Here is a 14,362-nt window from a genome sequence, read left to right on the forward strand (position 1 = left end):
TTTTTATCTTTGCCAAACTAGCCTAGGAAGCAGAAGGCTCACTAGACCTGTCACAAAGTCCCAAATCCAGACCCTTCATGCCCGCTGACGCCATGGCCGCATAGCCTTTCCTCCTGGTTGCTATCTCCTAAAGAAAGAGGGTTGGCTGCGGACTGCCCTGACCAAGAGTCTCCCGCACCGTCTTTCGGCTCAGGGTGCGTTTCATGCTCCCCTGCTGGGGAAGGCAGCGCATCCCTTCTCCTGAGGCTCCGGTGCTGTGCGCCAGCGGCGAGCCCGCGTCGGGTACCACGCCACCCGCAAGACTGGGTTAGTACTTCGCTTTGCTAATCCTGGCTGGGGTGTCCTTTCTGTCAGTGGCATCTCCTCGGTCGCACAAGCTGCTGACTTCAGCTCCCACCAGGACCACCAGAACAACACTCGGGCAATTCCTGACAATAGCCTGGCAATTAGTTAATGCTAGGGAAGTGCTACAATTTACTCCCAAGAGCAACAGTCCCTAACTTCCCGACTGCCTAACAAACAACATTTCAATACCCTACAAATTATTACAAAATGTTACGTTTTAAAATCTTAATCCTGTTGCTCTCTGCTTCCTTTTCTCTTAGGAGAGAAGGTTGCCCTGAAAATCACCATCTGCTGTTTGCTGCAAGCATCAAAGGATCTTCCACCAACATCTGGAAAGAGGATACGGCGACTTTTGGTCTCTCCCAGACTGTTGACTCATTTAAGCCTCATCGAAATTCAGAAGCTAAGTCCATTCGCAAAAACACGATCATGAGGCATGAGAGAACAGGGCGGGAAATGCAGAGCAAAAACAGAAAGAGGAAAAGAAAACATCCAGGAAGGCTCAGAGAAAACACAGAAAAAAATACCATACATACAGAGAAAAGCTGGAGACGGACTTCAGGGAAAAAAAATCGAAATCTGCAGTTTGTAACTTGTGATTAATTCTGAGATTTAAAATGAGGAATTTCTTCTTAATGCCCTTACTGGAGGAAGGGAATGCAACTGGTCATGAAGTTCACACAGGCTTATGTAAATACGCATGCAAATAAGTTGTTTTCTTTGAGCTTCTGGCCAGTTGCCTCCGCAGGGGGCATCTGAGACTTAAAACTTTGCCCGGCCAGGATCAGGATGCCAGAAATAGATACAGAAAAGGAAAAGGACCCTTCCTTCAACAGGGTCCGGGAGTATCAAGAATGTGAAGGTCAAAAGACACAGGTCACTTACATTTCAGACGGTGTACGCTGCTGCCGGGCACACGCCCGTGGGAAATAACGGAGCTATCTCAGGAAGCAGAAGGCTAAATGATGCAAGTGGAGTGGTACTAAGAAGGCACCCTACAGCTTGAGGGAAAGACCAGAAATCTGCAGCTGGCCTCGCAAGACATCAGGAAAGAGGAACTGATGGGGGGTGCCCAAAAGCATTTGATGTGGTTTAAGTTGGCAACCTCACAGAGGGACCGTTTGGGGAAGTGGCTGCAGTCCCAGCAGCGATTTCTCGCTAACCAACCCCTCTTCCCCTTGGGCAGGGGAAGGTGGACAACTTTCAGGAGGCTCAGGAGCTGCAAAAGCCCAAGGGAACCACCTCCCCACTCTCAAGCACACAAAGCCGCCTCAGACAAGTCCAGAAACTGACACTCACTGCCCATCTTGATCCATTAAAATTAAAGCAAACTTTCCCCATTTCCCCAAAGAAATGGCAAAATAACCACATGTAGTTGACCTCTGCACAGATTCACCTATCTCACATGCAGGTCCTGCCTGAAAACTGTGGGGAGGTTAGAGGGGGATAGGTGGAATTAATATTTAGGTTAGGTTTATTGAGGTTTAAGGAAGAAAATCTTTGAGTGGAGCATCTCTTTCAAACAGAGGACACAGCGAAGTTTGTATAAATCACGTTGCCCTGTCATGGGATGCCACGGACCTGTCAGACTGAAGTGGTGGTGGGATGCGCAGGCTGGCCCCTCGCCTGCGTTGCGTCTCCCACAGTGAAAGGGTTTCCTTACTGCTGCCTCCTGCCCTTTAAAAGCAGGTTTGGTATTGATTCTTGAGGGAGCTCTCCAAAAGCTCACAAAGCCTCTTGCATATAAACAAAGAGTAAATACTGTGGCTTAATGTTACTTACCTCAGAATATGCTATTTGTTCTAACAGAGATTAATTTAACTGCAAACAAAAGCAGAGCAGATTCTAAGGTACGCTGAACTGCTGTTGGTTTGAGTCAGAAAAATTAAAAAGACCTGAAATGTGTGACCATCTATCTTCACTGCTCCTTTAGTTTTGCCATGTGCAAGGGTGAAGTGTACGATTAATTGCAATCGCTCAGCTAGACAATCAGTTTAAGAAATATGTTTGGATTTTCTGTAATTTTTAAAAATTATTTAGGTAATTCCTTCTCATATGTATTCACTGCAAACTGCTATTTCTGTAGGATCTTCTGTATAGTCACAAATGTTATGCTTACATATTTTCCATTTACCATCATAAAAATCTCCAAAATAATTTTTACAGTACACTAGGAATACATATATATGATCCATTATGTTAAAAAAAAATTTCTTCTATTAGTTAAATGGCTGAAACACTGAAAAATGTAAATGATTAAAAGCATTTAAAAAACATAGGAGACTAAAAAAGGAATACAGGCCCCTGCATTCACACAAAATCAGATTTGCAAGTCCAGAAGACGGGAAGACTTAATTAACAATATTCACAACAAACAGGATGACAAATACATGTTACTTGGAATAGAAAAGTATTACTTACCAACCATTGCACTCACTTCTCCTGCCATCAGCAGTCGGACAGTGCTGTTGTACAGGTTAACATCAATGATACCTTTCCGAATTGTTTCTCCTACTTTTGCTCCCAGTAATACTGAGCCAGTGGTTTCAAAAACTGAAGCCAAAATGCAAGCCTGGCGTAAAGTAACAACACCAGAGCCCACAGCCGTTCCGAAAGAATTGGCAACATCGTTTGCACCAACTGAAAAGGCTAAAATAAAAGCAATGATAAAACCCACAATGACCATCCACAGGTAATCATCCATTGCCATCTTTCCTCAAACCGTAGATTAGCTTCCCCTTTGCAAATAGTTAATAGTCAAGGCTGGAGGGCACCGCAACGGATTTGGAAAGCAGATTTCTTGTAAACAATGAGTTCTCTCTGGAAAGTGCTGGGTAGTGTTAGAATGTGAAGAAACTGCTAACTGCTGATTTTCAAACTACTATAAATACTGTTCATTTGGCTGCCTTCGGTCAGCAGTGAAACACATTCCATATTTTGCTCCCAAACCGGTACAACTGCGATGTTCTGTCCTGCAACAGAAAAAAAAAAAAAGAAAAGAAAAGAAAATTTAAAAAAAAAAAAAAAAGGGGGGGGGAATACTCAGTGGAGCCCGTAACAATGTGCGTTTTCACAAGTAAACAGATGATTTAAACCCACTAATGGGGTCCTACCTCGGCATGTGACTGTTCTAATCATAAAGCAATTCAGAAAAGGTTAAAATTAGGTCACCTCTAAAGCAATATGTTTCTTGCAGTATCACTGACGGAGAAAATCTTTTGAGCAATTTTAAAGGATTTAGAAAGGTTGGGGGGTTGGTTTGTGTTGAATTCACCAAGCAGTGCAATAACCCCTCTTTCTAGGAGGACGACTCTTCCTGGCTTTTTGCACCCAGTGAATATAAGACCTGCAGAATATCTAGACCATACCATACAGCCTGAATTCCCAGCTGATGTACATCACCTAGCTCCACCAACCTCAGCAGAGCTCTCACCATTTTATCAGCTGCAGCCAGGGATGCACTCCTTCGAAAATGATTTTATCTATATGTCTGTCTAGGAAACGCCACCGAAAATACTCTTGAAGAGCATTAATATTCATCTATTACTGTTATCAATTCCCATGGAGTAACAATACAATTTTCTTACAGCTTCTCAGTCACTGAAACAGCACAAGAATTGCAATATTCCCATATATCCCTACAGATCTAGAGAAGACTATAAAAAACAGTTTAACTAAAAAGTTGAGCGCTCTGCTCTTTCCTATAGATCGTTACCAATTACTAACAGTTATCATATTCAAACCATTGTTAGAGATATCTTTTAGTAGTTCTTTTGATAGTTTCAGTTTTATGATCACCTTTTGAATTACATCTTAATTAGTCCTTAATTAGGCTAATCTGAAAAAAGAGTAAGCTCTTTCAAACCAAAAAATGGGCAGAAAGAAAGGGACTTTAAAAAATAAAACCTTCACCATCCAAAAGACTGCTAAGCGGAGTGATAAGGCCCACACCGATGTCATGATGGTCAAAAGCTAGAAGCAAATTTGCCCAAACCATCTGCCTCTTCTGAGGGCTGCTCCTCTTCTGCTAGCAGCTGCCACGAAGACATCCCATACCACCCTCTGCTTTCCTATCCATGCTGTTTGGCTCCAGAAAAGTGCCATTTTGGAGGTGGCAAGGGGTTAAATGAACATTCAGCAGCAAATATCCATCACCCAATTCCATACGTTTTAAAAAGCATTTCAAGACATCAGGGGATATCAGACAAAAATCCCCAAGCCCACCTCCTGCTCTCTCTCTGTTTCCCCACAGTCGCTTCAGTCTCACACAATATACCCACATCCACAGTTTCAAGGCCATGCTTAATTTCTTTTGATGACCCTAATGCAATGTAGGTCCTGCGGTAGCAATGAGGAAGGGTCTCTGAAACCTCTGAAATAATGGCAAAGTTAAAAATTAAAAGAGATTTTGCATATTCCTGAAATGCTGGATCCTTGAGAATAACCAACAGGAAAATATCACTTCTATATGTAAGTGTTTCCAAGAAAACCCGTAAGTTGATGTCAAGGATTGATGCTTTCTCTAAATATACATGTTCAGCAGAAAAGATGTCCCTCTTTCTTTCTCCAGGCTCCAAACTGGCTGAACAACTGTTGCTCCAGTCTTTTCCAGACACGGAGCAGACATCAATCCTTGAATGCCTTACACTCTAAAATAACATCTCGGAAGGTCTTAACAGCTAAAAACATTTGTATAAGGATTTTTATACAATGAGATAACATGAGAAAACGAAGCACCAATACATTTATGTTTGAAGACTTGTTGCCTTTTTATAATTCATGAGCACTCAGCCCATTGAGTGGAAAAGGACTTGACAAGGACAGAAAAGGCTAACACTATTTGGAAGAAACAATTAGAGTTAGCACTTGTTTGCCTGTGAAGGAAGAAAAAACTCCATTAAATTCATTTGTTTAAAAATTTCTATTACGTATATCAGATTTTTGCTAGGAGGTGAAGTTCTGGACTAGGGTCCTTCCTTTATCCTGGAGATTAATGATTAAATTCTTCATCCTGCATGGATTTACACAGTACCTTTGCCAAGTTAGCCTCGGTGCCCCAGTTTCCTCTGCTGAAAATGGGCAAAGCTGACTGAGATCCATGCATGCATCCACATACCCTGTGATTATGAGAGACCCGTTTCCTTCAGACCCACAAGATGAAAGCACACCCTTACTCCCAACAGAGATCTGTCTTTTCTCCACTTATCAAGCAACCTACCAATTTACTGCGGTAACCCAATTTCTGGGATAAGGAAGAACAGGGGGATTGTGACATTCCCCCACCACAATGGAGTTCACGGGACAACGTTTGCCAAATCTGGGTCCTCCAGCCACAGCAAGTTCTTGCAGCTTCCAAAATAAACCACTAAGTCACAAGGTTGCCCTTATTAGCCTCCGTGGGAGTGGGGAGAAGAACTCCAGATGGTCCCAAAGAAATTAAGACTTCAAGTGTGTGTATGTGTGCTCCTGAGACTCCTCGTGAAAGCCAAAGAGTCTCCCAAAGTCTGTCAGCAGGGCTCTTGGCAAATGGCTCAGAGAGACAGCTACATAAACTCCCTCCCTGTGAAATGGGATATATGGCCACGGGAGAAAAGGATGTCTTAACTAAGAAGTCACCCCTCCTGTCATTTTATGCAGGGTGACAGTTCAAAATAGAGCTTCCTCCAAAACTTGGGAGGCTCGACTTGACGCCCACTGTGTATGCACCATTGAAAGAGCACAGCAACAGTCAAGCCTTGTCTTTAACAAGATGAAAATCAAAAGGAAAAAAGGAAAGGGAATAAACACACTTTAAAAATTAACATGAAGGCAGCATTTGAATGGCTAAGTGTTACTAATTTCAACCTTAAATAACCATAAGAGATGTTAAATGTTTAAAGAAAGAAAGGAAAAAAAAAAAGGGTACATCTCTGCTGAGAAAGTTTTCAGAAATGCAAAATATCCTGCAAAGTAGGCCAGTGACTAAATACAGACTAAATCTTGTAGCATGCTTCTTTCTAGAGCCCAAAATACATCTGGCATGCTCAGACACGCTGCGCTATGCCCCTCATCACCTAATCTAACCCAAGAGCCTGTGGTATTTCATGTTACTGGGACGAAAAAGAAACTGGAAAAAACACCGTACAGTAGGGAATGGCAGATCTTCTGCTCTCTGCATGACAGCTGGAAGTCACTAGCCTGCTTCTCTCCTGCGCTCATTTGTATCTCTTCAACATGCCTCTATGCATGCCAAATGCAATTCAACCTGACCCGCTAGATGCTAGGAAATCCTTGCATTTACCTGTGGGACTGATACTGCCCCTCCACCAAGGCCTCCGCAGTCGGGTGTGCTACGCTACTGCAGCAGACACTGGGTGGAAAAATTCATTTTTCTATTTACACTGTGGATAACTCTTCCTGAACCAGCCCAGCCTGCACTGCAGTGGCCGTGCTGCAAACTCACCCTTGGGCATTAGCAGGGCAGAGGAACTGTGTTAGCACCAGGGAGCTGCAGGACCTGAAGCTGGAGCGTGCATCTCTGATGGCTGTTAGAGCAAAGGGAGATGTGTAGAGATTAAATTTCAAGTTGTAAGAAGCTAATTCTGCGTTAAGGCAAGATTTTTAGCTAATACAGTTTTCTTATGATCCATAATTAGAGTATCATACTTAGGAGGTCTGAGTTGAAGCTTTTCACTGTTTAAGTGGTCTCAGAAACTTACAGAACCTGCACCTCAGTAAGAAAAATCAGAGTTTTGGAAATGCTAAGCACGTCCTGCTGCCTTGCTGGCAGATGATCCAGACACCCCCCTTGGACTTCTATTTTGTTGCTAGCTAAACATCTTGTTATAACTCTGTCAACACGAAGTGCTATTTCTTCCCTAAGGCAGAGATGAAAACAAAACCTAGGTAAGGAAGCACCTTGATTCACGCAGAACGGCAAGTGAATCCTCAAGAAAAAGTCAGGATCTCCTGGTAACCATGAGATCATTTTAGGACATGTTTATATATGGACATTTACGAAGACAGCTCTTCTGGAAACTGTTCACAGTTCACTTCTAAGCCTAGACAAGTTTTTAGGGAAAAAATGATAAGAAATTTGACAAGCAAAGTTGTCCGTTGTTATTTTTTTTGCCAAACAAATCGCTGCTAAAGAGAATGCAGAAGCATCTAACAATGGGGACGAATGGTTAAATAAAAGCTCAGGACAAAGTTCAAAGTCTAGGGAAGCAATCAGAGTGCATTACCCACCTGCAGTCCAACTGTGTGACATAAAGGAAACAAGCAGAGACCCCATAAATGTCCTTTAGTCTTCTCTTCACAGAAAATTAGGGAAGAACCTACTGCGCTCATGAAACATTGAAAGGTATATAAATCATCCTGTATGCAGCTCATACCACATATAAATCATGCTGTATGCAGCTCTTCTGCTCTCAGAAGTTACCCCATGCAACAGTTGAAAACTTTCTCCTACTCCGGATGGGACAGAGATTCTGTGAGGTCCTGCTTTTAACTGTTTTGTTGTTGCCCAAGTATGAGCAAAAATCAAAAGACAGCAGCTAGTGTAGCATTTCTCAAGATAACTCTTACAACTACTCCACTTTGCATTATGACAAGACAGACAGAGGACAATTTCTTTTCCCCTCCAGAGTTGAAAACAGCAGCCGTTTCCTGATAGACAGTGGCATTGAATTTATACTGACAGGCAGGTTCACTTCTAGTTACCAGTGGCTGACGAGTCTGTCTAAAATGCTTACCAGACAGCAGCTTCTAGGAGGTTATTCCATACCTCTCTAATTTCTCTATGTTGCTCTTTACATAAAACTGATCTGTCAGGCTTCCCACCCATGTATATAAACTCATACCAGATCTGAGATTCCAGTCTATTGGTACTAAACACAGCACTGCAGAGAAACCAAGCCTGATTTACGACCAAAGCTACTAACATCATTCACACCAATAGTCCCTTATCGTTTCCAGTTTGTTCTCAGGCCACACGGCTCGCAAATTATCTACTTTAAATTACTAATACTACACTTATGTTATGAAAGGTGGTATTAATTCAAGTGGTTCAAGGCTAACATCCCTATATGGCTCTACATTACATGCACAGGACTTGTCACAAGGCCAAGCATGATGCAAGTTTAATGCTCCAGTACACAAAAAGCACCCTCGATTAAAAAAAAAAAAAAAAAAAAAAAAAAAAAATCAATTACCACATCTGCAGAAGCAGTTTTTGTGTCAATCAGTTCCTGTTTTAACATGTTCACAATGTGCTTAAGCATACTTCACGCTACTACTCGATATGGAAACAAGACAGAAGTTGATAGCTTTCCAAGGACTCCCACCCAGTTTAACATCGCAGAGGGGGACTGCTGTCACCGCCAGCTCCCAAAACTTCCAGACGATGCTTCATTTTCTTAGTCCCTATCAACCTCTGTGCCCAGCACTGAAAGGTCAAAAATGCATATAAAATATTTAGCATGAAATTCTGTTGGTGAAAACATTCTCTGAAAACACAGACAGCAGTCACATTTAAACAGCAATTCTACAAACAAGTTAGATAGGTAAAGTATCAACAAGTGCTTGTTGTGCATTTGCTGATAAATATCTTTTTCTCTAACTAAAGGACAATTTGATCCTTCAGTGCCTGAACAAAGTCTTTCTAACAAGCAAGTGGTTTTTATGATTCGACACTACAGATTTTTAAGATCCATTCAGAGAAAACAAGTTCTCATGGTTGTGGAAAACATGTTTGATAAAAGCAAGCCATGCAGAGAAATCTTTAAAACTCACCCAGTATTTAAAAGTTGTTTCAAAAGAAAAAGGAGCTAAGTTCTTCCAGCAACTCACCCTCCTGATTGTAAATACAGGCTGAAGTCTAAAATAGACATCCTATCATTCAGCACAGTCACATCTGAACATGCAAACTTCCAGAGGATAGAAAGAGGGCTATAACTTACACCAGGCAGTCCGGGGATAAAATTCACTCCGGCACAGGAGAACACACAAGACAACACCGAGAAGCATCAATGCGAGTCCACAGCCTTATTCAGTAGGTGAAAATCTGCCTCCTCTTAAGCAAAGAATTCTGCTGGGGGTGGGCACTGATAAAACACAACACTGCGTCACAACTGCACTAGTGAGACAAACCAATCCAATGAAGCTGATGTTAAAAGCAACAAAACATTCCTCTTTTTTTTTTTTTTTTTTTTTTTTTTTTTTTCCCCCAAGCATAAGCATAGACGAGCAAGGAAATTTCTTTTTTTGACCGCCAGCTGAGCATTTTGGTGCGATCAGGTAATCTCTGAGGAGCCCCAGGTCTTCTATTTGGAAGCACACTTAAACACGCTGAATTCAAGTGCATGTGATGGTAGGGTACATACATCCAATTCGGGAAAGATGTTGCATGCTTGTTACTTTATCCATGTCAGTAGAGGTCTCACAGGCTATGCAGACTGCAGAAAGTTAAAGATTTAAAGATGTGCACGAGTTTTGACTGGATTGATGCCTAAGCAAGCAACTTTGCTTTCAACAGTTCAACCTAAATTACCCAATCCAAATTCCTTCAACCACTTTCCTTTAAGTGGGAAACATTTTTGCATGTATGTCAAGGCAAAAATAATGTTTGCCTAAAAGCACCCGGCTTAGCTTTATATAAAATATTCGCTTTAATACAATGTAATGCAATTAAGCCATTTTATTCAGCAAAAAGGAACGTAAATCAAAACTGCATTGTCACAGTTTAAAAATCTGGCAGATGCAAATTTATTTGGACACGTTTCTGGTTTATAAATAAATGATGCTTTAAATTTAACTGTTAGTTTTTACTCCATTCTGAGTCACTCAAAGCCATGGCATCATATTCCAACATAATAAACTTAATCAATTAAATCAGTAAACTTTCTGCAACCTGAACATTTGAGAAAAACCAAATCATTGATTTAGGTTTGTAAACACAAACTTGGAAACATAATTCTTACCACATCTATTTTTTCAAGTTTGAATAAAGGGTATTTCTTAACAAGGAGGCAAAAGTTTTCTAAATTGGTTAAATTCAGCTGCAGGTGATATTCAGGGATAATTTTGTAAATCTGAAACGTGGTTTACATTTCTTAAGAAAACTCACATGGATTAGTAAGCCTACATCATCTTCTAAAAAGAATTAGGGCAAAACTCCAGCTAGAAATCTGCAATGCAGAAATGACATTAAAAATCCCCAATAAGAAAATAATTGTGTCAGGCCACAATTCTTTGTAAGAAATGCTGACTCTTTATTTAACATCGATACCCAACTACTATTAAGCTTGCAATACAGCTGCTAACTTTGTGAAAAGCTACATCTCTTAAGCCTGGTTGCAAAGTCTTTCCTTTTACTTCTGTAATAGCTGGCAAACAGGCTTCCTAGGTTTAGAAAAGTGAGAGAGGTTGATATTTTCACACTGGTTTTCCCTTATGTACAAGAGCAACATATTGTAACAGGAAGAATATTAATCTTTTCCCGCAGATCTAAACATATCTTAATTTTTTATTTTTTTTTTTTACAAGTAGCGTTAATCAATTCAAGTGAGAGCGATCATAATTGTAAACATGAAGTCAGCCTGTATTTATAGGTCTGGATTCCAAGGTTTTAAGGAAGTGAATAAACAAACACAGAAACTTTCTTGGAGCACTTATTTAACTTTATAAAGTAAAAAAAAAAGAATGTAAAATATTATTTCATGTTCTCTTTATAGCTGACAAGTTGTTGATGTCTGCCTTGGAAAAGCTCAAACCCAAACGGTCTGAGTAAGCGCTAAGCCCACCCTAGCTCTCCTTGAAGGACCATTCACCCTGCCTAGAGTAAGAACCACCATCGTGCAGATACAGGTAAAAAGGACACGTTCTTTGGGAGGTATCTACATCAATTTCAAAAGCCAGAAGTTGCCAGCCTGACCTGTGGGAATCATCCCGGACTCAGGAGAAAAACAAACTGGAACCATTTGACTGCCGCTTCCCACGAGCCAGCCTGACCACAACGGTGGTTTCTTGTTGACCTAAGCTTCAGAGCTTGGTCTACACGCGAAGCAAAGGATATAATAAACAGCACAGAGAAAAGGAAATTTCTTCAAAGTTTGTGTTCTGCTAAATCAGCATTGTGGACCTCAGGCATGGGAAAATTCAAGCCAAGATAGGTTGACCATTAAAAAGAGTTACAATTTGGGATACCACTAAAGAAGCAGGCAAAGGAAAATTTATACGACCACAAAATAAATGATGAGGATTGGCTTTTGGCAATGGCAGCACCAGTTTGGTTCCCATCAAATCAAATACTTGGTAGAAATGAGAAATACTATATATTACAATCTTGATCAGATACTGTAATTTTTTTTTAATTGTAATTTATTCTCGTAAATCCACAACTGAGAGATCCCCATTTGAGTCAAACCTATGCTAGGCAGATTTATATTCTGGTTTAAATAATGTAATAGGACATGCCAATTTAAATAATTAATTTTAAACCCCCTTTGTTTTGCATTTCCGTGTCAGCTGTTTTCTGAAAGATGCCCAGGTTCTCATTTACCAGTAACCACTAAAACAATGTTAATTTGCAACTTAATATAACTTTAATATCAAATGTAACTGGCCTTTTTGCCATTCAGATGGGAAGGCTACATATTTAAGCAATTATATTTATTTTAAAATGCATACACTTGGAGTAGAAAATAATGGGGTATTATTATCATTTTCTAACATAAAAACCTGTAAGAATTTGAACCGGAATACCTGTGAACTCCATTTGGTCAGAAACAGAAATACACTAAAAACATCCAAAAGGCGCAGGATGTTGTTCCAGTTACATTGTGCCAACTTAAATAAGGTTACTGACCAGCAATGGGAGCTTTTGGGCTTTCACATTCTCGCTGGTACTCTAAAACTGGGAGTCATAAGCAGCTGGAACCAGAGAATTTTTGTTTCCCTTGCCAGTATTTGTGCCCCTGACCCTGCCTGGGAACCTTTATTTCCCCTCAATCTACAAAGAAAGAAAATAGAATTAACGAGGAGGAATGAAAATGGGTGGCAGATGACTGCACAGGTATCCCATAGCACCTCAAAGAAATCCAGCTCTTGCAATACCCTTCTTTCTGGTTTTGAAGGCCCCCGTGGCCATCTACACCGTGGGGGGCTTGAAGCAGGACACCACAGGCCAATCATTACCTGGAAATCAGCCCTGAGGTCCTCGAGGCTAATGGAGATTTAACACAGCTCTACTGAACACAGCACCATTTCTGGGTGCTTCAGTAACTCCATTGTGCCTAATGAATACCAACAAAACCCTGAATATCTGCTCTGCAGATAGCTACAAACACAGTTGAAGCTGGAAAGAGCCAGCTCCAACCAACAAAAGTACATCTGCTTTTGCATATTGGGTAGCAAGCTCCCACACATTCTGCTATCTATCAGGATAATCTCCAAATAGAAAGAGATGCATTCGTGTTTCACTGCAAGAAAAAGCATCTCAGGGACTCTGGGAAGTCTAATGTGGTAGACATAAGAATTAAAAAGTCACTTGGCATTCAGGAATGGAGCGACTCCTCTGCTCTAAGGAAGCAAACCATTTGGATGGGCTTTCTCGATGGCTCTGAACTCTGTCACGCTGTCATTCAAACCTCTTTTTCCAGCAAGGCCCTGGGCTCTCAAAGAGGACATCCCACCCCAGCTAGGAGACTTACACTCCCGACGGTTGAGGTGAATCGGCTGTGCTTGCAGAGGCATGCGGGGAGAGCTGCCATGTTACAGAGTGTGACTCTGCTTGAGATCACACTTGTCTATTGAGCAAGCAAGCCCTGGGAAAATGAAAAGGAGGAACCCACAACTGGAATTGCCGGAGGCCAAGGCTGGCACAGAGGATGACACAGGCTCCGGGTGTTGTGTGGCCTGGGAGAGCCAGGCTGGCTCCAACCCCTGCCACAGCACAAACCCATGCCGAGCCAGGAGGAGTTCAAAGGCAGCAAACCCATTCTGAAGGAGCAAGGCTTTGGCCAGCGCTGTTTCAATCACTGCCGTGGTTAATGCCAGGAACCGGACTCATATCATCCGCAAGTCTGGCTGATTCACCAGAGACTGAGCGTACTACGTCCATACTAAGCCCAAGGAAAGGGGTGAACTGCTGCTCTGAGTCTCCCTGAGCTTAATCCATCATTTCCCCTCCCTAGCCCCATATCTTAAGAAAGCAAGCAGCATGGGCAAAGTATTTCTAAAAGCCTTGGCTACTGTTGACAACTCAAGAAGCATTATCCTGAATTACTAACGGACCTATCACAGAACATAAAAACTGCCCAGGAAACACTCCTGTGGCAATCCAAAAATACACACTTTGCAAATTCAGAGGCTTATGCAAAGATGCCTTTGGTAAAAAGCCAGAGTGCGGTTGCCAAAAGTCAACAATGCAAATTTTTCAGATAAAGGAAACCTGACACCTCAAGCCCCAGATTGCCTGCCATTTCCATTTCAGTTTGGGTTTCACAGAATAACCACTGCTGTGGAGTCTTTTCCCATTGAGCCAGAAGAGATGGCTGGGGCTCCCCCGAGTCCCAGCAACTCTCTCTCTTCAAAGGGAGCTGGAGTGAGAGTAGCTACCAACATGCCAAACCACACTGGCTAGCTCTCACTGACAACCTCCAAAATCAGTGTGGCCAGCAGGACAGAAGAGCAAGCACTGCTGAAATGAGCTAGCTGAATGCCAAAAGGAGGAAAGGACCAGGGGTATAACCAAAGAGAGGAGGAACGATGACACTCAGACGTGCTGACCGGGGTTATGGAAGTAGGTGGAAGTAGATGAGGCCAATATATTATGGCAATGGAAATTCTGCCTTTTTTTTTTTTTCCTATGAGCACTGCAGTAATAAAGATATAAAGGTGGAAACAGCAATGAAAGCTGTGACCTTGGCTTCATTTCATAGGAATAGGAGCCAAATATTACACCAGGAGGCTGGTGACCATGCCTAATACTGTCTGGAGACCATGCCAACTAATAGGCCTGTTTCCCCCGCAAAGTCCA

General features: G+C 41.8%; 1 protein-coding gene across 13 annotated transcripts in view; it reads right to left on the reverse strand.

Moving 5' to 3' along the window:
* SLC20A2 (solute carrier family 20 member 2) overlaps nucleotides 1-14,362 on the reverse strand; it is a 58,760-nt gene that overhangs the window by 30,096 nt on the left and 14,302 nt on the right. For 3 of the 13 annotated variants that reach the window (XM_030009464.2, XM_041123566.1, XM_041123573.1), the window contains exon 2: nucleotides 2,767-3,317. In XM_030009464.2, the coding sequence (XP_029865324.1) occupies nucleotides 2,767-3,055 (289 nt within the window). In that variant the 5' untranslated portion in view covers nucleotides 3,056-3,317. Of the gene's footprint in view, nucleotides 1-2,766; nucleotides 3,318-6,625; nucleotides 6,645-6,787; nucleotides 6,870-7,572; nucleotides 7,884-8,537; nucleotides 8,771-9,117; nucleotides 9,237-9,284; nucleotides 9,514-14,362 lie in introns of those variants that run through there. The other 10 variants (XR_003922727.2, XM_030009502.2, XM_030009481.2 and 7 more) reach the window with 9 other exon arrangements.

This window comes from Aquila chrysaetos, chromosome 1 (genome assembly GCF_900496995.4).
Source record: "Aquila chrysaetos chrysaetos chromosome 1, bAquChr1.4, whole genome shotgun sequence".
In the NCBI taxonomy this organism is placed as follows: Eukaryota; Metazoa; Chordata; class Aves; order Accipitriformes; family Accipitridae; genus Aquila; species Aquila chrysaetos.